The sequence below is a fragment of the Pantherophis guttatus genome, chromosome 1 (assembly GCF_059756535.1).
Source record: "Pantherophis guttatus breed Tessera chromosome 1, ASM5975653v1, whole genome shotgun sequence".
Lineage (NCBI taxonomy): Eukaryota > Metazoa > Chordata > Lepidosauria > Squamata > Colubridae > Pantherophis > Pantherophis guttatus.
In genome coordinates this window covers 76,419,377-76,446,402 of record NC_142063.1, presented here as the reverse complement: position 1 = coordinate 76,446,402, position 27,026 = coordinate 76,419,377, and the positions used below count along the sequence as shown (strand labels likewise).

The following is a 27,026-nucleotide window of genomic DNA, read 5'->3' as shown; positions in this document are numbered from 1 at the left end:
CAACATATACAACAATTCATAAAACTGTCCCCCCTATTCGTGGGACAGTCTGGTTTCATTTTAATGCTAAAATGTCTATGCTCTGGTTTATTCATGAATAAATTCTATAGTCTTTCCAGAACTACATTCAATTCATATTCAGTAAACAGAGATCGTTACTATATACATATGCACATGCATAAAAAAATACATGTTCCAACAACAAGGAAAATAAAATCTTATATCTAAAAGAACCAAACTTTCTTATCCAATTACTGTGGAAACCAATCCTTTACCTTGTACCAAATCTATGAAGTTTTGAAGTTGTTTGCCACATCCTCAGGTATCTGACTAACTGTTCCTTTACAGCAACAGCTTCTCTACACAATGGGAAATAAAATGGCAATCTTTGGGTTTGACAATTGTTCTCCTAAAATGGTATGGTAACAGGGTTCAGTGCTTCAGTGCTATAACAAATGGTAGATAATAAGGCATCTATGTAACATTATCCAGACCAACAGGCACATAGAGATAAACATATACATACCATTCAAAGGAGACACCTCCCCACCAGCAATCAACAGCCCTGTGAGTAGAGATTAACACCAAGGTTAATATTAGACCATCAAGGAGCAAACAATAACCCAATCAAGGAACCACCAAGACCATTCCCACCAACACTGACAAAGCAAGCCAGTAGTGTATAAAACAAGAGAAAATCCAACTCAATACTGGCACTGATTATGTTATCTAGTTTGATAATGAAATGTCTGCAAGAAAAAAACAAAGCTAAGAGAGCACCAAGGATCCTGCAGTGGTATTGTAGTTATTGCAAATATGATAGCTGAAGTGTTCTAGCAAGGTATATTGAGAGAGAACTAAATCCAGGGGGCAAAGTTAATTTTACAAGTAAGTAACTGTGTTTCTTCCACAGTTAGCATTACAGATTCTTCACATACGGAGGCAAATTCTCTTTGACAAAGGAGAGTTTAGTATACATCATGGTGCCCCTTCCCCTTTCCCCCCACCTATGTGCTAAATGTATATACCAGATTTGTTGTGAAAGAAAAATCATTGCTGGAAAGTGAACCTCTGGGAACATGTGTATATATTTCTGAGATCACACGGGTAGTGACTTTAGAATTCCAATCTGCTTGGTGGACCTTGCAGAGATGATTTTGAAGCAGCCAAGTTGTTATTGGGGTTGGGCATTTATCAATGGAAATGGAACTAGTTTAGTATATGATGCATGAATCCATGCTGGTAGAGCTTGACACTAAATGGTCGTGGCAGTGGTCAGGATCTGAGATGGACTTTCCCACCTAGATTCAAGTACATATTTTTGCTGAAAGCTCTTAAGGTAGTCCCAATCTACAAAGTTGAAGGGAAAGCAAAGCTGAGCCTGAGTTTCCCTGTTAATAAAAATCTTTTCTAACAATAGTGTAACAATATCCATCTGGTGAATCTCCATTTGTGCCATATTCAGCAGTGGTGAGGTTGAACCCTCATCGGCCAATCAATCAAAATTTCACATGGGTTTGGTTTTTATGCTCATACAGTATTTACTAAAGGTATGGTACAGTTCTTTCATTGCCTTTTCATATTCCCTTATTTTAAGCCAGGAGAGTCAGATGTCTTTTGCTTCAAAGAGCCTTCATGTTAATTTCATGAAGTACAAGATCAGTCCTCCACTTATATCTGGTGTCCTGAGTCCACTAAATGTGTTCCTGGGGTCTTTCTTATTTATCAATTGCATGTGTCAATAAGTTTAGAGAAAGCAAAAGTGCATTGAAGACAGGGAGAGAATAAGCCAGGAGGGGGTTCCTTCCTTGGCATTATCATCCCTGACACATTATGACCTGGCTTCCTGTTTCTTCATTCTGGTTCAACATTAACCCAGGCTAGGCTACAACATTTCTTCATCCACTTTGTTTGCAGTTCTTCTGCATTTAGAAGCATCCAAGATGGGGCAGAACAGAATCAGAATGCTGAGGACTCTTCTCCTTGCCACCTTCTTTCACCTCACACTGGGCAACAGCGGTAAGGGATTGAAAGCAGGGAGGAAGAGGGAGAAGTTGAAAAAGATTTGCCAGGTTAATCTTTTAGAAGTAAACAGTCTGTGATCTGGAGAGTAAGCAGTTTAGACATCAGTGAGATTTCAGAGGAAACAGAGTAACCTATAACAATATTTCCCGGATAGGACAGCAAATCTCAGGGTTTATTCTGGGATTGTCCTATATGTGATAGAAACGCTAGAAGATCAACCATCCAGGAAGACTTTGTCATATAAGAAATGGCAACACTTTCTAAAGAATGCCAGGCACAGTGACTATGGCAGGCAGTAGATACCGCAACTGTGGAAATAAATACATAGTGCGTCGTATAACTCCCAAGAGAAGAGCAGAAAAATATTGGGGAAAATTTACGAAGGGAAGCGAGGAAAACAGCTAGTATTTTTGAGATTTTTAACCAAGATGTTCTTTTTTTACTTTTTAATTTGGGTGTGTATATTTTAAGAATACTCAAGGGTCACATCAGATGAAGCTATTTGCAGTTTTCTGTGTTTGTTTTGTGATATTGATGGGAAAGGAGCCCCCTTAATCAGTTCTTTCTGGTTGAAGTTCCTCCTTATCTTGATAGAAAAGCTCTTCTTTATACTTTACCAAAGATTCAAACCTTCTCTGATCTTTGAGGAGTTTGTGTATTGGTGTTTCTAGGCAGATATTCCATCTTTCTTTTCTTAGTGGATTTTAGTTTCTTAAAAAGTCAGGAGAGGTGGTGGGAAAACACAAAAGAAGAAGAAATCCCAGATCCCTGGTATAAATCTTTGCAGTAATGTGGCTCTTTGAGTAATAAAAGCCTAATCTGGAAATGTGCCATTGAATATAAGGGAGAATAATCATGTCCAAGCTTTTTCTAACTCCTCTTAGGTGACAACAGCACAGACTTTAGCCTGCCAAGATTCAGCTGTAATACATTTGTTAGTTCTTAAATTCCTCTTCGTTGTGTCTCTGGTATTTCTACCTAGGCTGTCCCTTTTCCTCCTTTTTTATTACTACTCATTTTTGTCTTAACATTGTCCAGAGCTTGTTCCTGAAGATGATTTAGAGGTTTTGATATCTGAATTTGGAAAAGAGAAAACAAATGTCCCAGCAAGTTGCATTAGGAGAGAATTACAAAGGTTAGATAAATAGACAGCCAACTTTGCCATCACAGTGGCAGTCCCGATGTGAGGGCAAGTAAACAAGTTTTTTTCTCTACAGATAGGAAGAAAGAAAAGAAGAAAAAGAAAAGGAAACACATAGATTTGGGCTAAACTTTGACTTTATATTATGAAGAAAATGTGTTTCTGCCATCATAAGTTCACAAAGATTTGCTTTATACAATCATATTTTATTATGGTTATTAAAAATAATAATGCAACCATGAGATTTCTTTTAGAGAGCAATCTTGAACACTTCCAAAATGAGCAAAATCTTCCTCTTTGCAAACTATTCACTAACTGTTTGTAACTAGTCAATGACAAAGAAAACTGATAGGAAAGAACAAACAACAAAGTAAAAAACTGAAAGAGAATAGAAAAGCATAGTATAGAAAGAGAACGAGATGCAAAATAATTGCTGAATTAAAGAATGGTAATCTATCAGGTAATTTCACAGAGTTTTCTGTGCTTCATGTTGATCAAGGATAGCGGACTGGTAACAAAGCTGTGCATTTAATTTTAATTTTAATTTTAAATACTTAGGGGCTCTAGGGGAAAAAGACACAGAGTTGTGGAGTTGGAGGTCTTAGTTTAGAGCCTCACAATCCACAGGCCTCAAAAGTTTCAGAATCTATCTATCTATCTATCTATCTATCTATCTATCTATCTATCTTTCTATCTTTTTCTTTCTTTTAGAATTTTATGTGTCTTTTTATATTCACTATAAACTATGAGTTTATAATCTATAAAACAGATCAAACCAGCCAAATGATAAACATGTAATTAGTAAACACATTCACAGTCTCGCCTGGACTACTGCAATGCTCTCTACATGGGGCTCCCCTTGAGGAGCACCCAGAGGCTCCAACTGGTCCAGAATGTGGCCGCGCAGGTGGTTATGGGAGTGACATGGAGCTCCCATGTAACACCTCTCCTGCGCGAGCTGCACTGGCTTTCGGTGGTCTTCCGGGTGCGCTTCAAGATATTGTTTACCACCTTTAGAGCGCTCCATGGCTTAGGACCTGGGTACCTACGAGACCGCCTTCTGCCACCGGTAGCCTCTCACCGGCCAGTACGCTCCCACAGAGAGGGCTCCTTAGGGTGCTGTCGGTCAAACAGTGTCGGCTGGCGGCCCCCAGGGGAGACCCTTCTCTGTGGGGGTACCTGCCGTTTGGAACGAGCTCCCCCCGGAGATACAGAGGATCCCAGTTTTACGCACTTTCCGCCGTGCCCTCAAGACTTTTTTATTCCAACAAGCTGGGCTGGCCTAACTCTTTTTAATTGTTTAATTTTAATTTGCTTTTAAAAATGGGGTGTTTTAATTAGTATGGGCCAAAATTTGTTTAATACATTTTAATTGTTTTTTAAATTTTATCTTGTATGTGTTTTATCTTTGGCTGTTCACCGCCCTGAGTCCTTTGGGAGAAGGGCAGTATATAAATCCAAATAAACATAAACATAAACAAACTTGTAAATAATTTGTATTTTTCACTTTAAACACCTTGCTATTGAATAATTAAAAGGCATTTATGTTTTTCAATTTTGGGGAGATGATCCATGATCCATGATCCACACCTTTGTGAGACCTTCTAGTGTAAGTTTTTAACAAGGGTGCCTCCATTTATATAGTCAACAATGACTATTACCTCCAAGCTTTATATATTTTAGGGCCTAACCAAGTCTAAATCCGGCACTATTTCCAAGACATTATATTTTTTAGATTGCTTTCTTCCAGGAGGTGTGATCTAGGTCATCTGGCTGAAACATTTGGAATTTTACCTGAATTAGCATTCTGGAGAGTGCACTTTGCTTCTGCCTGTTGTGGCTCAGATCATATAGTAGTTCAACCATTGTCTTTCAGATATTTTACTGCTACAGTTCCTACAATTCCCAATTTATATGCGCTACAGAAATTCTGGAAATTATAGTTCCAATATATTTGGAAAGCATCAGAACGAGAAGGTTGATATACATCAATTAATGAGAGTTCTACTTCCAGAAGAAGGTTGCTTTTCAGGCATTTCAATTTTTATAATTTGAAAAATTGGAGCTGATCAATCGGTGGCCTTTTAGATGTTGCTCAATTTTAACTTCTGGAAATTCTAGCCAGCGTGTAAGAGACAGATGTAAAAAGAATCAATCTTTGTCTTTTTGGTCCACTGACTGGATGTTTTGTTTTTACTAGTTTTTCTTGAGCAAAAGGAAGCTCTTTCATTGCTGAGGCACACACGAGCTAACAAGGGGTTCATGGAAGAGTTACTTAAAGGTAATCTAGAGCGGGAGTGTCTAGAGGAAACCTGTGTCTATGAGGAGGCCCGCGAAGCCCTTGAGTCCAACATCCAAACAGTATGTATCATTTGATATACTAGTTCCTAAAACTAGTTAGTCACGTATTTAGAGTCCATCTACCGTTCGAAGTATTTTCTCTGCTATATACAGTAGAGCAAGATTATTATTCTTTTTAATTATTAGAGTTATGTCTGAAATATTTGCTATTCATTATGTAAGACTTGGAAAGTATCTCAGAGCTCATCCATTGGGTGAAAGTCTATGAGCCAGTCTGTTTCACTGTGGAATAGCTCTTACCAGACAGAATGATTTCCTGACATTCAGTCAAAATCTACTTTCTTGCAATTTAAACTAAAATCTACTTTCTTTAATTTAAACCCAATGCTTCCAACATTTCCTCACAAGTTTTTCTTTCAAGATCCCATAACATTTGGGTTGCTCTTTCCTCTGCTCACCATATTCTAGTTTGTCTAAGTCTTCCCTTAAATGCAGTGGCCAGAAGTGGATGCAATGTTCATCCACTATAGTACATATAGTGTACTCTATAGTACATATAGAGTACGATAGAGAAGAGCAATGGCTTCTCTTGATCATGATACTATATTACAGCAATAGACTGCATTACTGACGCAAGATGTTGTGTTCAGTTTCATTGCCTTTTTTGACTGAGTCATATCTCCTTTTTACTGTAAAATTTCAATAAACATCTCAGTTTACAATACTAAATCAGTTTATCACTGGTCAGTCTTCTAAGTCAAAACTTTTATTTTGCAGGATATATTCTGGGCACAGTATTCAGGTATGTTTTGTGTGAGTCTCATCAGATAACCAGAATTTTGCAGATAATTTATTGTTGAATGTTCATTCCAAGTTCTTGATTACTCTTAAGTCAACTGTCAGAATCAAATATATGTATTCTACATACATATATTAGAACTCACAATTTCCATGTCTATGCTAGATGGGAATTAAAATCATAAATATCAGGAGAATGAAATATTGAGGGAAATAGTTCTATGGCTTGATTATGGGGGAGCAATTTGTGGAGAAGCTGAAGAAAAGTTTTAAAATTCGGCCAAAACTATTTAATGATTTTAATTAATTTTAACTATGATATTGTATATTTATGTTTTAATCTTGGCTGTACACCGCCCCGAGTCCTTCGGGAGAAGGGCGGTATATAAATAAAATTATTATTATTATTATTATTATTATTATTAATCATTATCATTATCATTATCATTATCATTATTATGAAAAGACATTCATACTTTTAGGCATGATAATCATTTCCAATTATAATTAGATTTGATTAGATTCCACCTTTTATAAATGAGCTGCTGGTCTCCGTGGACTAAATATTTTTCTTCTTTTCCTAGTTTGTAGCACTCTATTGAAAAAGAGAGCAACTCTGGATGAGTGTTTGAAAGGTAAAAACATTGTGGAGGATCCATGATGACTTTTCAATGGGAAAACCCTATTCAATTCAATGAAATATTTTGAATGTTAGGTTTTAGAATATATATATAGTATATACAACTGTGTACACATGGGAAGGAATTTAGTTGTACATATTTATCCTTAAAGATATTGATAATTTCCAATATGTTATATGACATTTTACAACAAATACCTTCTATATTTTTGGAATATTTAAGCTACTAGTTCTAGCATGGCTTTAAGCCTTCATGTTGTCCCAGGGCAGTGAAACAAGAAGAAAAAAAATCCAGTATTGTCTCGTTTCTTTACTTTATTAGGTGGTGATAGGCTTGGAATCCTGCATGTATTCTGTGATGCATTTAAAAAATTAAAAAATAGTTCTGGGGTGTAAAATCACTGAAGATTGTGACTATTTCTTTGATTTTACTGTGATTTTAATTCTTAAGACTCTTTAAATTACAGTATTTTAAATATTATACATATCTTTTTATAAAGATCTATTATTAAATCAATGGCCACATCACCTGATAGCTATTTATATCAGTAGTCTATTAGAAATACAATACTGAATTTTCATATAACCTCTGATGTAGGAGCTATTTAAAAATTAATGAGTTTTGGTGGACCCATTTACAATATTTATTGGCCTCTTCTCAAAAGGAATCATAAACCTTGACGAACACAATAAACCCTGTATGTTCTGTCATTCCAAATCCAAGCCTATACCATGAAATCTTCATCTTGATTCTCCATGCTATGATTTCTGTTTCATTCATTCTGTGCTTTGAACTCTTGATAGGTTCCTGTGCCCTAGGAATAGGGCAGAATTACAGGGGAAAGATTTCGGTCACCAAATCAGGAACTGAATGTCAGTTCTGGTCCAGCAAATTTCCTCACAAACCTCAGTAAGTTTATTTATCTTTAGAAAGTTCTGTACTGTCTTTTAATTCCTAAAGGCAGATCCTAAGTCAGCCTACAGTGATAAAACCTCAGGTGAATAAGAATTTTCACAGCCGTTCAAAAATTAATAAAACAAGACTATAGCTACCCAGCTTAAATATACTGAAAGGCAGCTGGAAGAAACATATATTTGTTGCTTGGCTAAAACTGAACATGCAGCCTTCCTTCCCTGAAAAAAAATAATTCTAAATGCAAAAAATGAGTGGATTCTGAGGTTATTTCTTCCATACTGACATTGAAACACACCTTTCAGGAAAGATGGCTGTACACAGAGATGCAAGCTGGCATGTGTGGTCTACACTACAGCTTTCTTCAACACGTTCAAAAGCTGAGAAAGTTTACCTCTGTTTTCTAGCAAAAGCTGATAATTTTATTCAACTGCTCAACTCCTTCTCAGCCCCTGCTAAATCTAGGGTGTTGGAGGTAGATGTCAGGGTTACTTGGAGGATTGATTGATCATTTATCTGTCAAAGGCAGAAACTGATTTTAAATCACCAGATAGACCACAGTTAAGAGAGGGTCAGCTAAGGTCAGTGACGGCAAATCTATGACACGTGTGTCAAAAGGGACACACACGTTTTCAATGACAAGCCAGCATTCACTAACACCCAGCGATATCTATTCTCAAAAGCACTCACACACCCCATTCTTCCATGATATTTGGAGGCTGCAAAGAATGGTTTGGAAGTTGTGCGGGAGGGCTGTGGTCTCTCTGGAGCCTTCAAAGCAGGGGTGCTATTCAGCAGGTTCTGACAGGTTCTGGAGAACCGGTAGTGGAAATTTTGAGTAGTTAGGAGAACCGGCAAATACCACCTCTGGCTGGCCCCAGAGTGGGGAGGGAATGGGGATTTTGCAGTATCCTTCCCCTGGAGTGGGGTGCGAATGGAGATTTTACAGTATCTTTCCCCTGGAGTGGGGTGGGAATGGAGATTTTGCAGTATCCTTCCCCTGCCATGCCCACCAAGCCACGTCCACAGAACCGGTGGTAAAAAATTTTGAATTCCACCACTGCTTCAAAGAATGTGCAAAAAGCAGGCCGTGCTTTCGCATGACTTTTGGAGGCAACAGAAGAGCTTTCTCTGAAGCCACTTCAGTATGAAGGCCTTCTGTGACCTGGAGCAGCCTTGGGGAGGCAGCAAGGCCTTCAATAGAAAGAGAACATCACCTGAATGTAAGCGACATGTGGTAGATCCCAGGGAGCGCTGGGCTCTGGTGGAGCAATTTTGCCTTGGTGGACATCATGAGGCGGCTTTTTTGAGTGGCAGCGGTGGCACTAGGGCTGAAGTCAAGGCCTGGGTCTCTACTTCAGGCCCAGCCTCAGTGTTGCCACTGAGGGCCGCTGTTTGGGGCGGCCTAGATGCGGGGGACATAAGAGCCATTCAAAAATTAACAAAACAAGACTATATTGTTTCTCTTTTACTCAGAGTGGATGGGGGTGACAACACCAGCAGTTCGGCATTTTCTCAATTTTTGGCACGCTGAGACCAAATGTTTTGCCATGACTGAATTAGGGCATAGGAAAAGATACATATTTTGCACATCTACAGTTGTCTTGCTCTGATATATTTGTGATTTGCAAACACTGGCTGGTTTATACCACCCTTCTTGTAAATTCAATGCTGGGAAGGGTTTATTGTATAATGTGGTTGTTTTCAGGTTCAATGAAACAACACATCCAGGTGCCAATCTCACTGAAAACTACTGTAGGAACCCCAACGACAACTCCCAAGGGCCTTGGTGTTACACCCGTAATCCAGCAATACGAATAGAAGAATGTGCTATTCCTGTGTGTGGTGAGTCTCAGTGCTGGTACAAAAGGTAAAATTTGATTAGGTCTCTGCCTTAATTTATATGAGTTTCTGCACAATGTATCCTCTAAATTCAGTTTCCATATGGTGAGGGAAAGACATCCTACATGAGATCAGAGGTACATTCTGCTCAGGTATTACTTTATATAATATGGGGATTAAACAAGGGTTGAGGGTTTTTTTGTTGGGGTATATGTTACCTTAAGAGTCAATTATAGGGTACACAAATGTCAACAGTGTCTGAGGCTAAGCAAGAAGTAGACATGGCTGGAATCAAAAGTGGATGAACTTCTGACCTTTGCTTTTTTCCCCCTGACACTTTCTTTTTTAATTTTTTTTTTTAAAAATCAAGTTCACAAATGCAAATATGTATAAAAAAATAATACAACTAGGAAAAATAGAAAAAGTAAAGAGAGAGAAGTGCAAAGAAATAAAAACCAGAAAATACAAAATAAGAAGAAAAGTTCACTCCCCCCTACCTCCAGATAAATATAAAACAATTTCAGTAACTTAACATCTTCTCTAATAGCTCAATTAAAAAATATTTTTCCATATCTCATACTTTATCAATAATCAATTATAAAAGATCATTGTTCGGTAGTAATCAGAAAAAGTCCATTAAGAGCTACAGAAATAGTAACATAAATATTTAGTCAAATATATCCATTTTCTGTTCCAGCTTATCACTTTCTTTAAGAAATAAGGCAAAAGAAATATCTTCCTGTTTGTAGACAGATTTTCAAAGCCTCATCATTTCATTCTGGTAAAAAAGAAATTCCATTAATTGCTATCGGAAATTACCATATATACAATTTAAATCTGGTCAAATAAATTAATTTTATATTTCTTCTGTTTATTTTTAAAAAACTTGATCTTTAATCCTGTCACCCCTGGTTGATTTCTTATCGTTTTCTCTCTTTTTTTCTTTCTGGAACAATTGCAATAATTTAACAATCTTTGTAAATCCAAAATAAAAAAAGATTTTTTATTTAAATAAAAATAAATATTATTGTAAAGAAATTATTCTAATTTATTATTTGTATGCCCTCTTTAGTTATTAAGATATTAGCCAGTTTTAAACATAAATCCATTGTAGCATTGTTTCCACCTCATTTTTTAAAAATCCATTTACAAATTCATATTCAATTCAGTCTTTTAATCAGTGTTTTAATCAGTAAAATCTTCTTTTCTATATCCTCTCTTGAATATATTTTTACAGTATCAGTCTTGTAAATAATTTCTGAGTACAAACAACCATAATTTCTGTAGTCAATTAGTATTGCTCCATTGTATTAATGGGCCTCTTCTCGTTTAGTTGTAATCCTTAGTTCTTTCTGGTTTTTACTGGTCAACCTTCAAAATTCTCTCTTATGATATATGTATCATATGTGTATTTATTAATCAGAAAAACTTTGCCACAGGAAGTTTTCTTACAGTTAATTTCAACATTTTCATATATTCTTTTATACTGAAAAATTTTAAACAAGCTTTCAAGCCCACCTAGTCTTTAACTGAGCCTTTAACTTTCCAAAATCAACATTCTAGTCCATTTTGCTATTTTCCAAAAATTAAAGTTTTTCTTTTAAATCCTTAAACTTACACTCTTTCATCCAGGGTAGAAGGAAACTCTTCCAGCATGATGAAACTTGCCACTCAGAAGATTCTTAATATTCAGAAAATCAATAGCAAGCAACTTCCTAAAGTAGTCAAGAGAGGAAGCCAGGGTCTGTTTTGAAGATGCTGAACCATGGCTTAGGTGATTTCCCCCCTCACTCCTAGAGCTCTCAAAACCACTGGCGATTATTTTACAATCTCTTTACTGGCAGACTGTAAGGAACAAATCTGTGGGTGATCCTAGTCCTTTCCTTGATCCAGAAAGGAGTTCCAAGGAGCTGATCCGTTCACCTGTTCATCTTATTACTTCAGTTGTCAGCTCCACAGTCCACAGTTGCTTCCCCAGAAGTCATTTGTTTCCTGACACTTTCAATTTTCTTCAATTTCCTCTTTCTGATTCTTTTTTTTTCAATTTACTCCACCCCTTCCTGCATAGCAGTTAAGATAAACTACTCTCACTAGAAGTCTCCATTCATTGCTTGCACACTACTTTTGGAATTAGGCAAAAATCTGCATGAAATTAGATTATAACCCACACAATCGTACAATCATAGGTTGACCATTTTTAAGCTTATCATTGAGATTCAGAACCAACTTTTGACTGGCATCATGAGCAAATCATAGCCTTCTTCCCTTTAACTTCTCTCCATGGGCCTGAACACAACTATCATGTCTCCCCCAAGTTCATCAAACTGAACATCACAAGTTCTTTCAGCTTGTCCTCAGAATTCAGACTTCGATAAATACTTGATGTAAAGTAACAATTGAACGACGTGTAGTATGAAGCAAAACCACTACTTTCAGGTCCTGCATGTCTATGTCAGGGAAAACATGCTGTGACTGTTTTTCTGTCAGCTCTGAATTGCTGTTTCATCAATGCTTACGGTAATCTTGCTCTTCCTTCTAGGTGAGAACCGGACAACAGTTCCCCTCTCTCCAACACTTCCTCATTTGCAAGACCAAACACAGCAGGAGGAGGAATGTGTACCTGAGGAAGGGTTGCTCTATATGGGGACTCTTTCTGTCACAGAGTCTGGAGACCAGTGCTTGCCATGGGCTTCAGAAAAAGTAAGACAGTTGAGTGATAGAAAAAACTTCCTGGAAGAAGTGCCCCTGGTGGAGAATTACTGCCGCAATCCTGATCATGATGAGGAAGGGGTCTGGTGCTACGTAGACCACCCAAACATGACCTACAATTATTGCAAATTGAACTACTGTGGTGAGGAACAGACTTCTATTTCCTTGGTCACTGAAGGAATGTGGTATTCGGGAGGGTATGCTGATATTTAATAGAGGACAATTTTGAGGTTCTACAGTGGAATTGTTGTTTTCCAATTGTAATTTTTTGCGTATAACATGCATTGCTGAAGACAAAAAGTCCTCAGATGAGCCCCCACAAAATCCAGGAACCTATTGAATCCTAGCAACTACCATAGTTTTATTTTTTTTCCCTCCTAAGAATCCATAGGGCCTCCTGATATGTCATCAGGAATGCTTTAGTCCACTGATAGAGAAATCACAATGCTTTTAACTGAATTACTTCTTTGTATTTTCCTGTCCCTCTTCCATTTCAGAAAACAATCTAAATTATGCTGATGATGTTGCCGAGGTCCAAATAGCAGGACGAACTACTATCCAGCAACATGAAACTTTCTTTGATCCTAAGACTTTTGGTGAAGGCGAAGCAGGTGAGGAAAGGAATCAGTTAAAGAACATTAGTGAAATTAGAGAAAAAAGATAATATAATTCCTCATTTAATATGGGGTTAGCACAGAGATACATAATATTTTTCAGCCTAGAGGCTACACTTTTGAATGGCATACTAAGGTCTAGATTTGTTTAGAGATAATTATAAATAATTATTCAACTGGACTTCGTTACAATATTTGCAATTCTGCCCCAAGCCTAAATGACTATGGGAAATAAGAATGTTAAAATATTTGATACAAAAGAAAAACATATATAAAACAAAAAAAGTAGCCTGTAGTTGTAATCAGGTGACTTTTTCCTCAAAAGTCTTATCATTGGTACCTGCCCATTGTCCAATAGGAGGTGGGCAGGGTAGAAATCTGGGAAATAAATTTGATTTGCTATGAAAAATAAGAATGATAGGAAGTCAGTACTGAAGTCTGTCTCTCCTTAACTCCACCTTTTGAGCATGCTTCATTCAGGTTGCACCAGCATAAATTTCCTTTCTCAACATAGTTGTGTAGACTCTGAGTTATTAAGGACGCTAATAATAATTAAGGAGGCTAATGCTGTCATAATAGCTAATTTTGGGATAAATTAAGTGCAGCAAATAGAAAGTAGCCCTGATTGAAGGAGAATCCTGCTCAGCCAGTGCTGTCCTCCAAAATGATCCACTGACACACTGCACACAGGATACAGGATACCACAGATTACTCAAACACCTTGCTGTTCCCCATTATAGTGTTTGAGGTTGATAGAAGAGAGAATCAATCTTCCCTAAGGCAGGAGTTTTCTACCTTCTCTGGGCATAATAAAGGCAACATCCATGTTGATCAGGAAAAGTTCTTATGCCAGAAGCTAGCTACTCACTGTCATCTCTTCCTAGCAAAAAGTTGACTTATGAAAGACAGGACCACTTGTGAACTAGTCAATCACATATGGATGGGGCTATATTTCCAGATTGTGGCGTCCGTCCCTTGTTTGAGAAAAAGAAAATCTCTGACAGCACAGAGAATGAGCTACTGGAGTCCTATTTGCAAGGCCGAATTGTGAAGGGGGTAGATGCTGAAGTGGGCAGTGCTCCTTGGTAAGTCTGGTTGTGGGAATGAGATGGAATGGGGAGAGTTTGCTTATTTTCCTTCCTGTGTGTGCCTGATTACTGACACTGACTGTATCAGTTGATGTATAAGTTGCCACTGCAGCTTCTAAAAGAAGTATGACAGTGGTGGGATTCATTTTTTTAAACAACCGGTTCTGTGGGTGTGGCTTATTTGGGTGGGCGTGGCTTGGAGGTCATGTGACCATGGCTATGTGTATAGGGACTACTCAGAGGGCTGAAAAAAGTCATTTCTGACCGGTCCTCGCACTTTTTGCTGGTCCTCACACTTATGGCCATCCTCACATTTATGCCCGTGCAGCATTCTTAACAACCATGTCACTCATTTCACAACTGCTTCTCTTCACCATGGTGACAAGATAGGGCAAAAACATTTTAATGTGAGGACAGTCGTAAGTTCGAGGACTGGTCAAAAATGCAAGGACCAGTCAAAAATAACTTTTTCAGCCCTCTGAGTAGTCCATATGCACAAAAGGACTACCTAGAGGGCTGAAAAAAGTGATTTCTGACAGGTCCTCGCACTTTTGACTGGTCCTCGGACTTATGACTGGTCATCATTTACACCCGTTACAGCATTCTTAACAACCGTGTCGCTCATTTCACAACTGCGGTGCTTCATGTGACTGGGTGGGCGTGGCCAGGTGGTCATGTGGCATCGCTTCTTTGCCCTAATGACAGTTTGCTGCAATGGTCATAAGTATGAAAAACAGTCATAAGTCACTTTTTCCAGTGCCATTGTAACTGTTGTAAGTCAAGGATTACCTGTACAAAAATACAAAAAGCTTTTTTGCTTGCAAAAAGATGCCCTAAATACCAATCATTAGATTAGAAATACCTGCAAACTGGAGTTACAAATCAGGGAGGGTGCCAGAGCACCTTGAGGAATTAAAATAGTTAAAATGCAGTGATAACTATCAGCAGCCAACTCTTGCTTATAAAGTGAAACCCTTTAGCAGAGAGGTCATTTAAGATCTCCAGAATGAAGCAAAGGAGCAAACAGAATATCTGTTGCTTGTTAAACCAATTACAAGAACAAATAGACACAGAACTAGTCAGATTTCCAAAACTGCTTCTTTTCAGGAACAGAGATTAACATTTTTCCTTCCAAACAAAGCTGAATAGGGAAAATTATCCCATCACTAAACACAGGATTAAACGTCACCAAGCACAGAATTAAACTTCACCAAAAACCAGTTTTAGACCAAAAGTCAGAAAGGGTACGTAAACTCATGTTTGAATGTCAATCTTTCTAACTAGCCAAGAAGCCTTGCTGAATGTCACTCATCTTGGTTCCTTGTCATTAAAAGCTTCTGCTTCGTCATTCAATTATTTCTTCAAAGTGCTGATCATTGCACCCTGGCTGGAAGAACTCTAACAGGGGAGTATTTCCTCCCAACAGCCATGTAAAAAGCTTAAAACAACCCTTCCCCTTTAAGAAAGTCAAGCAAAAAAATAGCTTCCGAGAACCTCCTGAACCGGAAGTGACAGTAAGTCTAGGCATACTGCCGGAGAGGCAGTTTCTGTAATAAAGATTAGGCTAGGAAACAACACCAAATGTTGTAATTAATCCTTACAGGATTAACCCTGAAAAAAACAAAAGGAGATTTCTTTTAACAACCGCTTCTCCAGACTGCTTAACTACTTAACTACTTAACAACCGGTTCTACCGAACCCGTGCAAACGGGTAGAATCCCACCACTGAAGTATGACCTTGTTAGTTTCTGCCTCTTTCCTCTTTGTGAACCCTGGGCAGTAAGAGGAAATACCTAGCAATACAAAGAAAAGATAACATGCAAATCAATTGCTGTCTATCCATTCTCTACCTGTAGAGTGTTTCAATGATATGATCAATCCTGAAAAAGTTGCCTCCCCACCCGCTGCATTTCTAATTTTATTGTACTTAGGCAAGTCATGCTATTCAAGAAGAAACCACAGGAGCTGGTATGTGGTGCTAGTCTCATCAGCAATCGCTGGGTCCTCACTGCTGCACATTGCATTTTCTATCCACCCTGGGATAAAAATTACACAACCGATGACCTCCTTGTACGGATTGGCAAACATAACAGGATACGGTAAGAGTTTAAAAGGTTATGAGCCAGTCAAATTCTAAACTGAGTGTAGGTTACTCAAATTCTAAACTGAGTGTAGGTTACTAACTGTCAGGCTCCAAAAATCAAGGAAGTCACACTGAAATTCTTCTAAGCAATTTCCTCTATTATTTTTTTTTTTTACCCATAGGCAGAAATCTTGCCAAACTAAAGCAGACTACTTGCACCATGAAGCATATTGCATACTCTGAAAATTACTAGGGAGGAGCTACCTTAACTCTCTTTCTCTCACACAACTATCCAAATTTCGCTGTAGTTTGCTCCTCTGGAATGCACTCCCTCTCTCCTGGGAATGCAGATTACATTCCCCCACAAAACAGCCTTCTATCATCCCCTTTTTCTAGCTGGGAGGTGGTGTCTTATTGAGACAGGGGCAGAAATGGAAATCGCAAGGACAGAGCAGCAGGCTTGTCAGCAAGAATGAAACGCCTCAATCCACCAACCTTAATAATAGCATAACAAAATAGAAAGAATTGTGATAGTTGTAACAGATATTTTTGGGTGCAATCCCAAAATATCTGGAGCACCACTTGAACAACATGAGCATTGATAAAGTCACCATCAGTCCATTTCAAAAGAGCTTTACTTGAAACAGCTTACATCCTGCAACAATACTAACACCATCAAACAACAACCTCTCTCTATGGCTACCCAGGTCCTTGGGAAGGACTCAACTGGTGAATCCAGTCTAAACATCTAGTTGACCACATGACCAACCAAAATAATAATTGATTAAATTTATATGCCACTCAACACCCAGCAATTCTGGAACTCCTAAACTCTGCTCTTATTTATAGTTCCATTTAGTTAACATCTGCAGGCAATTAGAAGTTCCAGGATGCAGGGTTTATTTCAGTTTAATTTTCTCTAGATAGAAGTGACCCCAGTCTTGTGGACCTAAAATATTTAAGTTTAAGATATATGAGCTGAGAGGATAACGTTGTGAAGACACAACATTCATGTTTTAAAGAGGACATGAATCCCTTCGGGCACCTCATTAACCAGCTTGCACAGATCTGTTTCTGTGATATTGCAGAAGACTGCTCAAAAACTGCAGTCTCCTTTGATGCCAACCCCTACAGTTGTAGGCTACATATTCTTGTGTTGCAAGGATGTAAGAAATGAGTCTTCCTTATAATATGTTTTCTATTGAGAATGACTGAGAATGGTCCTATATTAAGAAACCATCAGTTAACAATTAACTGTGATGGACGCATACAGCATCCCTTCGATTGTCCTCAGTTTCTAACCCATGTGTTGATGAATAAAAAATTTGCTTGACAATTTTGATATAGCTGTTAAGACCAATTGAATTGGTTACCATCATTTAATGTTTAATAATAAACTGTAACTTTATCCTATTTGTTAAGCTCACAGTGAACTATCTGGATAGGTAGACATTCAATAAAGTTAATAGTAATCATAATGTTAGAAATAGTAATCATAATATTACAGAACTAACACAATGGAAAGGGAACTCAATTAAACTACTCTTTGATGTTCATGCTATAAAGAGTACAGAAAGGTTAAAAATGTCCTGACATTAGCATTGCATTTTTTCTCATCTCTGGATATTCAGATATGAGCAGGGCAAGGAGAAAATTATCTTCCTGGATAAAATCATCTTCCACCCCAAATATAACTGGATGGAAAATCTGGATCGGGACATTGCACTATTACGTCTGTCTAAGCCTGTACCTTTCAGTGATTATATACACCCAATATGTTTGCCTACCAAGCAGGTTGTTCAGAGGTAAGGAGACAAGATTCTGTAGTTTTTAAAAAAAAAAATTGAAAAAGTTTTAAAGTAAGTCAAGATCAATGTTAGGAAAAGAAAAGAAAACTCATGCCAGCATAATTCAACTATTTCACTGACAAATATGAGTGACACAATCTCACAATGCGAAAGGGAGGATGTGTATGAGAATTGATACACACACAGCCAGTAATTAAACAAATGATGGATTAGTATAGATGTATACACCTATAATGAGATACAATTGTATGATCTAATATTAGATACAAGTAAATATATTGGATTAGAAGATCTCCAAAGTCCCTTCTAGCCCTACGATTCTATGATTCATATGCATTATTTACAAAATCAGTATGTTTTTCTATGTATTTATACAATAGGATAAAAACATAAGAAAACAAGTCATAATTTTAATTTATTTAATTTCCCCCCCTTCTCAAGTCACTTTCTCTCACTTTCCTTTTGTAATTTATATGCCTTCTTACTCCTTATCTCAATAATCGATACTGGAATGTCTGTGAGATTTTTTCCCTGGTGTCTTGCTGCTAAAAAAAGCCACTGTCCAGCACTTTGATCTTTGTACAGGCAACAGAGTCTGTCTTCCTAATATTTTCACACTCTCACAATCAGGTAGGATTGTGGTATTCTTCAGACTCTGGGAAGGAACATTTAATCTTTGCAAATATTCAATATCCTGAATGAGCAATTTGTCATTCTGGCATGATAATGCAAAGATTGGAAGCATGCAACAAAGGCTGAACTAACTATGGGTACACCATAAAGAGCCAATGTGTGGAGGTGTTTAAAAGTGAGAGGATACACAATTGTAAAGACTTTGTTATCATATGCATTAAAGGAAGCAGTAATAGCTATGGAAGAATATGTTAAATTCAGGGGAAACTAGCCAATTTACAGTGTGAAACAGGAATTCAGCAGATGTGACCATCTGGTGCATTAAATAAATTCAAATCTCACAGTCCACAAGATGAATGCTCCCATCCCACTTTGGAATGGTAAAAAGCTAAAGGTAAAAAATATTTGATGGCAAGATTTGAGAAACCTAGCTCAATTATCTCTTTCTCTTCAAAGAGTGGCAATAAGAGTGGTCTTAGCACTATGTAATATTCAAGTAAATAATAGGAAATTCAGTTCCATCACTATTAATCATAATTTCTAGGCTCTAACCATCTCACTAGAAGAGAGTTTTTATAATTCACGGTTGAACTGTGGAATTCTTGCTACTCTGAGATGTTTCATTACCAACTAGGTAATGTCTTCATTGCTACCTAGGTTAGCCTAGTTGGGTAATGAAAGATCTGCAAGAAAACAACCAACCTCAGAGAACACCAAGGACACTCTTAGCAGTCTGTAGAGTTGCTTCTTTAGGGTAACAAAAATGAAAAAAACAAACCAGTATTTACATCCACTAGCTTGGAAGAAATAAAGCTAAAGATGATGCAAGAGGCACCCATAGATTAGAATTGTTTGGGACCAAGATCTAAGAGAACATCCAGAAGTTTTCAGTCCTCTGTGGCAGGGGTCTGCAACCTTGGCAGGTTGCACTGGCTGAGGGATTCTGGGAGTTGAAATCCACAAGTCGTAAAGTTGCCAAGGTTGCAGACGCCTGCTCTGTGGAACAGGATAAAACTCTGTAGGAAGTATTAACCGTTTGGCACCAAGATCTTCTTCAAGGAAAGAGAATGGTGGTAAAAAATGATAATAAGTGTTAGCATTCTTAAGAAGCAATGCAGAGCTTTTGCATCAGTTTGAGCTCCTCATTGCCCTTTGTCTGAAAGAGATCATCACTGTCAAATGCAAAATCTTCAGTATGGTTTCACACCTCCTTGGAATACAACTAGGCAAGATGATAAAGGATTATTGGTCCTCCTAGCAGCACTAGATGTGTTAGACTACTGGCAAACAATGTGATACATCTAATTATCTGATTTGTGTTGATTTTATGTGACTTCTAATTCTGATTTGTATTAGCTCATTATGTTGACTGGAGGAAATCCAAATTTTGTATAGGATGTTTACAACATGCCATACATATTTGGTAATTAACTCTGCAAAACTTTGTGGATTGAAGCATTCTCTGATATCTAGATTCCATCTTCTTTATCCATTGATATAGTATGAATTTGAACTCTGCCATGAGCATCTGCAGACCAAGATAAAAAAGCATGGTAGACCGAATGGTACAATTGTCACGGACATCATCTTGACTTTTTTGACCAATATAAAAACTTTATGACTTAGCTATGCCAGAGTTCCCACCATCTAGCTCTGATGTGGCTGAAGATCCAAGCACCACAATGGAGCTCAAATATCTTAACTGAAAGTCTTTAGCTACAGAAAGCTTGCAAGAGAAAAACTCCCTAGGACTGCTGAACAAACTGGAGAGTTCTCACTTGTTCTGTAGAAAAGAACCAAGAAATATAGAGAGGAAGGAATTCATAGTGTCAGAAATGTTGAGGAAGGAGTTAGCCTGTTAGGGCAGCAGATGTAAATGCAATGTAAGAATTTAAAAAAACTCCCTCCATTTTCACATTTTTAAGAAAAACAATTTTTTCTATTTTCAGAGTAAAAGAGAATTTGCCTGGAAGAGTTCAAGATTTGAGCAGCATTTGCAATAAGCAAAATTCTTAAGTGTGCTCTAAAATTGTTTGTTTTTACCGAATCCTCCCTTTTCTTCTTGTGATTTCTGCAGGCAATCTCTTCACTCAGTTCTTAGTGAGATGGTTGACTTTTGTCCTTCCTGTCATAACTTGATCTCTGCCAAACAATTTAGATGGTGGGGGAGACCAAGAGGAAGGTCGTCATATATTGCCCAGGTTGGGCAAATATAAATGACCTGTTTTAATGATGCACCATATCTCCATTATTTATATTAATCTATCTCACTCTAGGATCTCCCAAATCTTATAATCAACTCCACTTTTGTTCCATAGCCTATTGTTAACAGGATATAAAGGCCGTGTTACTGGTTGGGGTAATCTGTTTGACACCTGGGGTGCAGGGTCACGACAACTGCCCAGCGTGCTGCAGCAGGTGAATCTCCCCATTGTGAACCGGGACATCTGTAAGGCATCCACTAATATTAAAGTCACAGACAACATGTTCTGTGCAGGTGAGTTTTGATGCTGAGGCAGAAGTACGGGTAGGCATGATTCTGTGTGTTTGCAGTTGGATACTGATCAAATAACAGCTTTCAAGGCTCACTATGCAAGGAACAGCAGTCGGCCAATAGGATGAAGGAAAGTTATTTTCATTGTATGAGAGGGAAGACTATCAACTCTCACCCTGTTACTACTCCTGCCTCTATTCCTTTGCTCTCCAGTGAGCAAACGGAGTAACTTAAGTGTCTTTTCCCAAATATAAATACATCAGTAATTGACACCACTGAGTGCATAGATAGTTTAAGTTTAAGTTTAATATGATTTATATGCCACCCTATCTCCAATGGACTCAGAGCGGCTCACAACAATAAAATGCACAATTGCATATTAAAACAATATGAAATTAAAAGTCCAAATTAAAAGAGTTTAAAATCAATTTAAAACTATTAAGAATCCCCCCCCATCAGTCCAGGCTACGAAACAACCAGATCTTTAAATCACGGCGGAACGAGTGAAGGTCAGGGGCCATCCAGAACTCCAAAGGAAGTTGGTTCCAAAGCGTGGGTGCGCCCACAGAGAAAGCTCTCCCCCTGGGGGTTGCCAGCCGACATTGTCTGGCCGACGGCACCCTGAGTAGGCCGTCTGTGGGAACGCACCGGGTGATTGGAGATTGTTGCTGGCTGCAGGGGGTCCAACAAGTATCCCAGGCCTAGGCCATGAAGGGCTTTATAGGTGATAACCAGCACCTTGAACCTCATCTGAAGGGCAACCGGTAGCCAATGGAGGTCGCGCAGGAGGGGTGTAACATGGGAGTGTCGGGACACTCCCATCACAATCCGCGTGGCTGCATTCTGCACCAGTTGAAGCCTTCGAGTGGTTTTCAAGGGCAGCCCTAGGTAGAGAGCGTTGCAGTAGTCAAGACGGGAGGTGACCAGCGCATGAGTAATGGTGCGTAGGGCATCTTGGTCCAAATAAGGGCGCAGCTGATGCACAAGGCGGACCTGGCAAATGCCCCCCTGGTCACGGTCGCTACATGATCTTCCAGAGACAACTGTGAATCCAGAAGGACACCCAACTTGCGGGCCCTATCCACAGGGGGTAACACCTCACCCCCGATGGTCAACGATGGAATATCTCGATTGGACCCAGATGCCGGTACCCACAGCCACTCGGTCTTGGCGGGGTTGAGTCGGAGCCTGTTCCTCCCCATCCAGGTCCGTACCGCTTCCAGGCAACAAGACATCACGTCGAGGGCATCACTAGGCTGGTTCGGGGTGGATATAAAAAGCTGGGTATCATCAGCATACTGATGATACCGCACCCCAAAACCACGGATGATCTCCCCAAGCGGCTTCATATAGATGTTGAACAGGAGACGCGAGAGAACCGACCCCTGGGGCACCCCACAAGTGAGGGGCCCCATAGCCGATCTCTGCTCCTCTGCCAACACTGCTTAAGTACAGCCCGAGAGATAGGAGAACCACTGTAAAACAGTGCCTTCCACTCCCAACCCTTCGAGTCGTCGCAGCAGGATACCATGGTCGATGGTATCAAAAGCCGCCGAAAGATCCAAGAGGACCAGAACAGAGGAGTGTCCCCTGTCCCAAGCCCTCCAGAGATCATCCACTGGTGCGACCAATGCCATCTCCGTGCTGTACCCTGGCCTGAAACCCGATTGATACAGATCCAGGTAGTCTGTTTTCTCCAGGACCGACGGGAGCTGCCAAGCCACCACGCTCTCAACAACCTTCGCAACAAAGCCAAGGTTGGAGACCGGACGAAAGTTATTCAATATGGTTGGAGCCAAGGCAGGTTCACCTCACCTACTGTTATTACTCCCAAATTACAACACTGTTGCATAGCTGGCTGGAGAATTCTGGGAGTTGAAGTCCACAAGTCTTAAAGCTGCCAAGTTTGAGGACTCCTGATTTAAACCATGATTGCCTGTACATTTTATGACAGCAAACATGCTAAACACCTCACAAAGTCATGGAGTTTCTGCGTACCAATCGGCAAACCAAAGGCATTGTCTGTGTCCACACAGAATGAGAAAACAACCAGTAATTAGCTTTCGGTGTAATCTAGAGTGAACCCTTTAAGCCATTGTAACAAGTGAAGCAGGTCATACTATTTTACAAGTATCAAACTGATTAGCTCAGGAACTACATTAAAAGTTGAGGGGGGGAACCAGAAAAAATATTGGAGAGTGCAGCCTCTTTACTAATTGCTTTTTTTTTTTTAGGTTATAGTCCTGAAGAAAGCAAGAGAGGAGATGCTTGTGAGGGTGACAGTGGGGGCCCTTTTGTCATGAAGGTAAGTTTCTACGTGTGATTACAAAACATAAATGGACAAACTGCTGGTGTCACAGGCCCACTATTCATCAGTCTGCAGCAAGGACCAGAGTGCAACTTTCCCTTGCTAGTGCCACCGTTCATTTCTTCTTTTCAGCAATATTCTTAAAGGATTGCATCTTCTTCACTTTAAGAGCGTTACAAGTTAATTAAACATATCAATAAGAGCAGGAAAGCAGGAACTTAGAAAGGAATAGCTACAAATTAAGTGAGGAAAGGGTGGCTCTTCCCCAATTACTGTTGGGTGTGCATATGTGAGTGTGGTACAAGCAGATATACACAGCAGAAATAGCCCTTGAATTGTAGCAGTGCTAACTTTGAGCTCAAGATCAGAACAGTCAAAGACAAAGCTCAGAACTTTTTAAAAAGCAACTACCTCAAATCTGAATTTAGAAATCTTAGTAAGAGCAATTACCAGCCAGGACTATAGGATCTTCTTAATCTAAAAAAAGAGAGAACCTTCTCACTAACACAGCCCAAATTCTGAAGTTCCTGTCTTGACATAAACCTTAATTTATTCTGTTGTTGAATATTTTCCCTACCCCAACCCTTTTCAAATATAGGTGAAACTCGAAAAATTAGAATATCGTGCAAAAGTTCATTTATTTCAGTAATGCAACTTAAAAGGTGAAACTAATATGAGATAGACTCATTACATGCGAAGCGAGATAGTTCAAGCCTTGATTTGTCATAATTTTGATTATGGCTTACAGCTCATGAAAACCCTAAATTCACAATTTCAAAAAATTAGAATATTGTGAAAAGGTTCAATATTCTAGGCTCAAAGTGTCCCACTCTAATCAGCTAATTAAGCCACAACACCTGAAAAGGGTTCCTGAGCCTTTAAATGGTCTCTCAGTCTGGTTCAGTAGGAATCACAATCATGGGAAAGACGGTTGACCTGACAGTTGTGCAGAAAACCATCATTGACACCCTTCATAAGGAGGGAAAGCCTCAAAAGGTAATTGCAAAAGAAGTTGGATGTTCCCAAAGTGCTGTATCAAAGCACATTAATAGAAAGTTATGTGGAAGGGAAAAGTGTGGAAGAAAAAGGTGCACAAGCAGCAGGGATGTTCATGGGCTACCTCTTTCTTGCTTATAGTCTATCTCATATATTAGTTTCATCTTTTAAGTTGCATTACTGAAATAAATGAACTTTTTCACGATATTCTAATTTTTCGAGTTTCACCTGTAGACTCAGAAATGTTCATGGGCTACCTCCTTCTTGCTTATAGTCTTGTAGATTACCCAATCCTTCTACTGGTACTGTTCATGTTTCTTTAAATGACCTACATATACTATTTGCAATTTGCTGACCCCCCCTTTGATACTGTGGCACTTCTTTCCTCCCTACCAGCATCCAACAGAAGAACGGTGGTATCAAGTAGGTATTGTCTCCTGGGGAGAAGGTTGTGATCGTGATGGCAAATATGGATTCTATACCCATCTGTTCCGTCTGAAGAAATGGATGCAAAAGATTATTGAGAAACATGGCCATTAAATAGGAATCAAAATTTGCATTTGCACCTTGGTTTACGGACATAGAATAATTAAACCGTACAATACTAAAAGCCTAAGGATGGAAATAAATCAGAGTCATTCCTGAATAAAGATTTTTAGATAAAACATTTGTTTTTTTTCCTGGTATCAACTGCAGGCAATTTCTATTGAATGCATCAGCCAAATCATCTGGATAATGGAAGGACCTCCATGCACCATTACCCAAAGCACCCCTTTAGAATCTGACAGAACATTTCTGCATTCCTAAATGTATACCTTTAACATAGGAAGCTGCGAGGCAAATAATACAAGTTACAAGAAGTTGGCTTTCCTGTTTCTTTGGAGAGTAAAATGTTCTGAAGGAAATAAATTATACGTAGCAGAGTTTTTTAACATGGCAGGGGTTGCAAATAAGCAAAGATTTTGCATTCAACCACATGCTTTATTCAATTAGATAAAAACCAGCCTATTTGTGTGTGAGAGATCCCTTCTGTTTGAAAGGCAACAACGGCTTTCATTCTAAATGTCACAGAATTGATTCCATTGTTAGAGAGAGGTTGCTACCTCGTTAAAGGGCAGGCTGCTGAAAAGGCATCTTTGGACCAGTGTTGTCCAAGGTTCATGCCCACAAGCCCAGAAACAAGAAGATATGCTTGTTTGTTAAAGTTTGGCAATAACAGCATTTATTTAGTTAAATATTTTCCCCTGAACAATCAAGGAGTATCCATTGGAAGAGGCTAATTTACAGTTTCATTTGTAACTTCATACCCTTCAACCTCTAACAGACATTCTGATACTTCAAACACTCAATGGTTTAAAAAAAAGGTAAAAATGAAACATAGATGCAATGGGAGTATTTAAAAAAAAAAAAGCAAAAAAAAAAACAAACCATCGACAGAACACTCTTAATGAACAGACATTTGGATTAGATTTTTCACTCAACAAATGGTTAAGGAAAACATCTGAGCATTGATTTTTTCTTGGAACTATTTATGACAATTTTGCATGCCCATTTTCCTGTATCTATTATTATACTGATTAATACTGATTAATTAATACTGATTAATGGACTACTGTTGTACACATACTATTTTTCTGTTAGTTTAGTGCAACAGACATTAAAAATTAAACACTTGGGGAAAAAACCCTGAGTTAACTAATAAAAGCTACCACTTTAGACACATACAGTATTTTCGAGGCAGAATTTCTATCAAAGTCTTCTAATGCTATGCTTTTGGATGCATAGAAACTAAACACGTGTTTCACAGACATCATGAAAAAAATTAGGTCCTAAGAAATCAGGAGAGGAAAAATTAACCTATCATTAAATGCTTTTTCATTCAGAGTGATACAATACTTAGTATTTGTTTCAATACACCAAATACCAACCAGATATTTGGTTTAATTTAGTTTGAAAGCATTCTAATTTCTGTAGTTCATGCAAAAATTCTCTAATTAAAAATATGTCCAAACTCAGTGAGAAACTCAAACTAGCATTATTTAACACTAACAGGACATACCAAAAGCCTTTGCATATTCTTTATAACATGATTTCTTCTGAAAAAATAATTTTATCGTAGGTCCCCTGTAAAATGAACCAGAGCCAGTCATGTAGTACTTCTTCTCCCAATGGTCTGATGGAATTGTGATGCTGACATTGGAACTAGCTGAATTATCAATGCTTTCATATGCTGGTGCCAATGAGATGTGAGAACCAGCCACCAGCTCCGAAGTTTGCATCAGAACCTGTACACTACGTTGAGTTATAGAAAAAATAGCTTCTTTGTATGTTTCTATATTGCCAGTTCTACTATTCACTCAACCCAAAAAGGAAAAAGGGAAGCCAAGAATAATAAGTCAAGCACATAGCCCATTTTGCATTGAATAGGACACATTATAGATGAGCAGAATAGAACAAAACTCCTTCTCTTTGGAGAAACTCATAGCAGCAACAATTCAATGATTTCACTATTTTTAGAGCTGTCAGTCACTTTTAATACAGCAGCAAACATTTCTCCACTTACTAAGTGAAGCTCTATAAAGACAGAAGAGGAAACTGAATATATTACAAAAACATCCATTAAGTAACAAAGT

General features: G+C 38.4%; 1 protein-coding gene across 1 annotated transcript; it reads left to right on the top strand.

Annotated features, from left to right (window-relative positions):
- The first annotated feature begins 1,902 nt into the window (after positions 1–1,902).
- Positions 1,903–25,058, top strand: F2 (coagulation factor II, thrombin). Its single transcript, XM_034417487.3, has 14 exons — positions 1,903–2,019; positions 5,367–5,527; positions 6,245–6,269; positions 6,850–6,900; positions 7,710–7,815; positions 9,527–9,663; positions 12,200–12,511; positions 12,867–12,980; positions 13,942–14,068; positions 16,003–16,170; positions 17,786–17,959; positions 20,914–21,092; positions 23,324–23,394; positions 24,790–25,058. The coding sequence occupies exons 1-14, from the start codon at positions 1,944–1,946 to the stop codon at positions 24,931–24,933; spliced, it is 1,845 nt and encodes a 614-aa protein (XP_034273378.2). The 5' UTR covers positions 1,903–1,943; the 3' UTR covers positions 24,934–25,058.
- Positions 25,059–27,026: the final 1,968 nt, after the last annotated feature.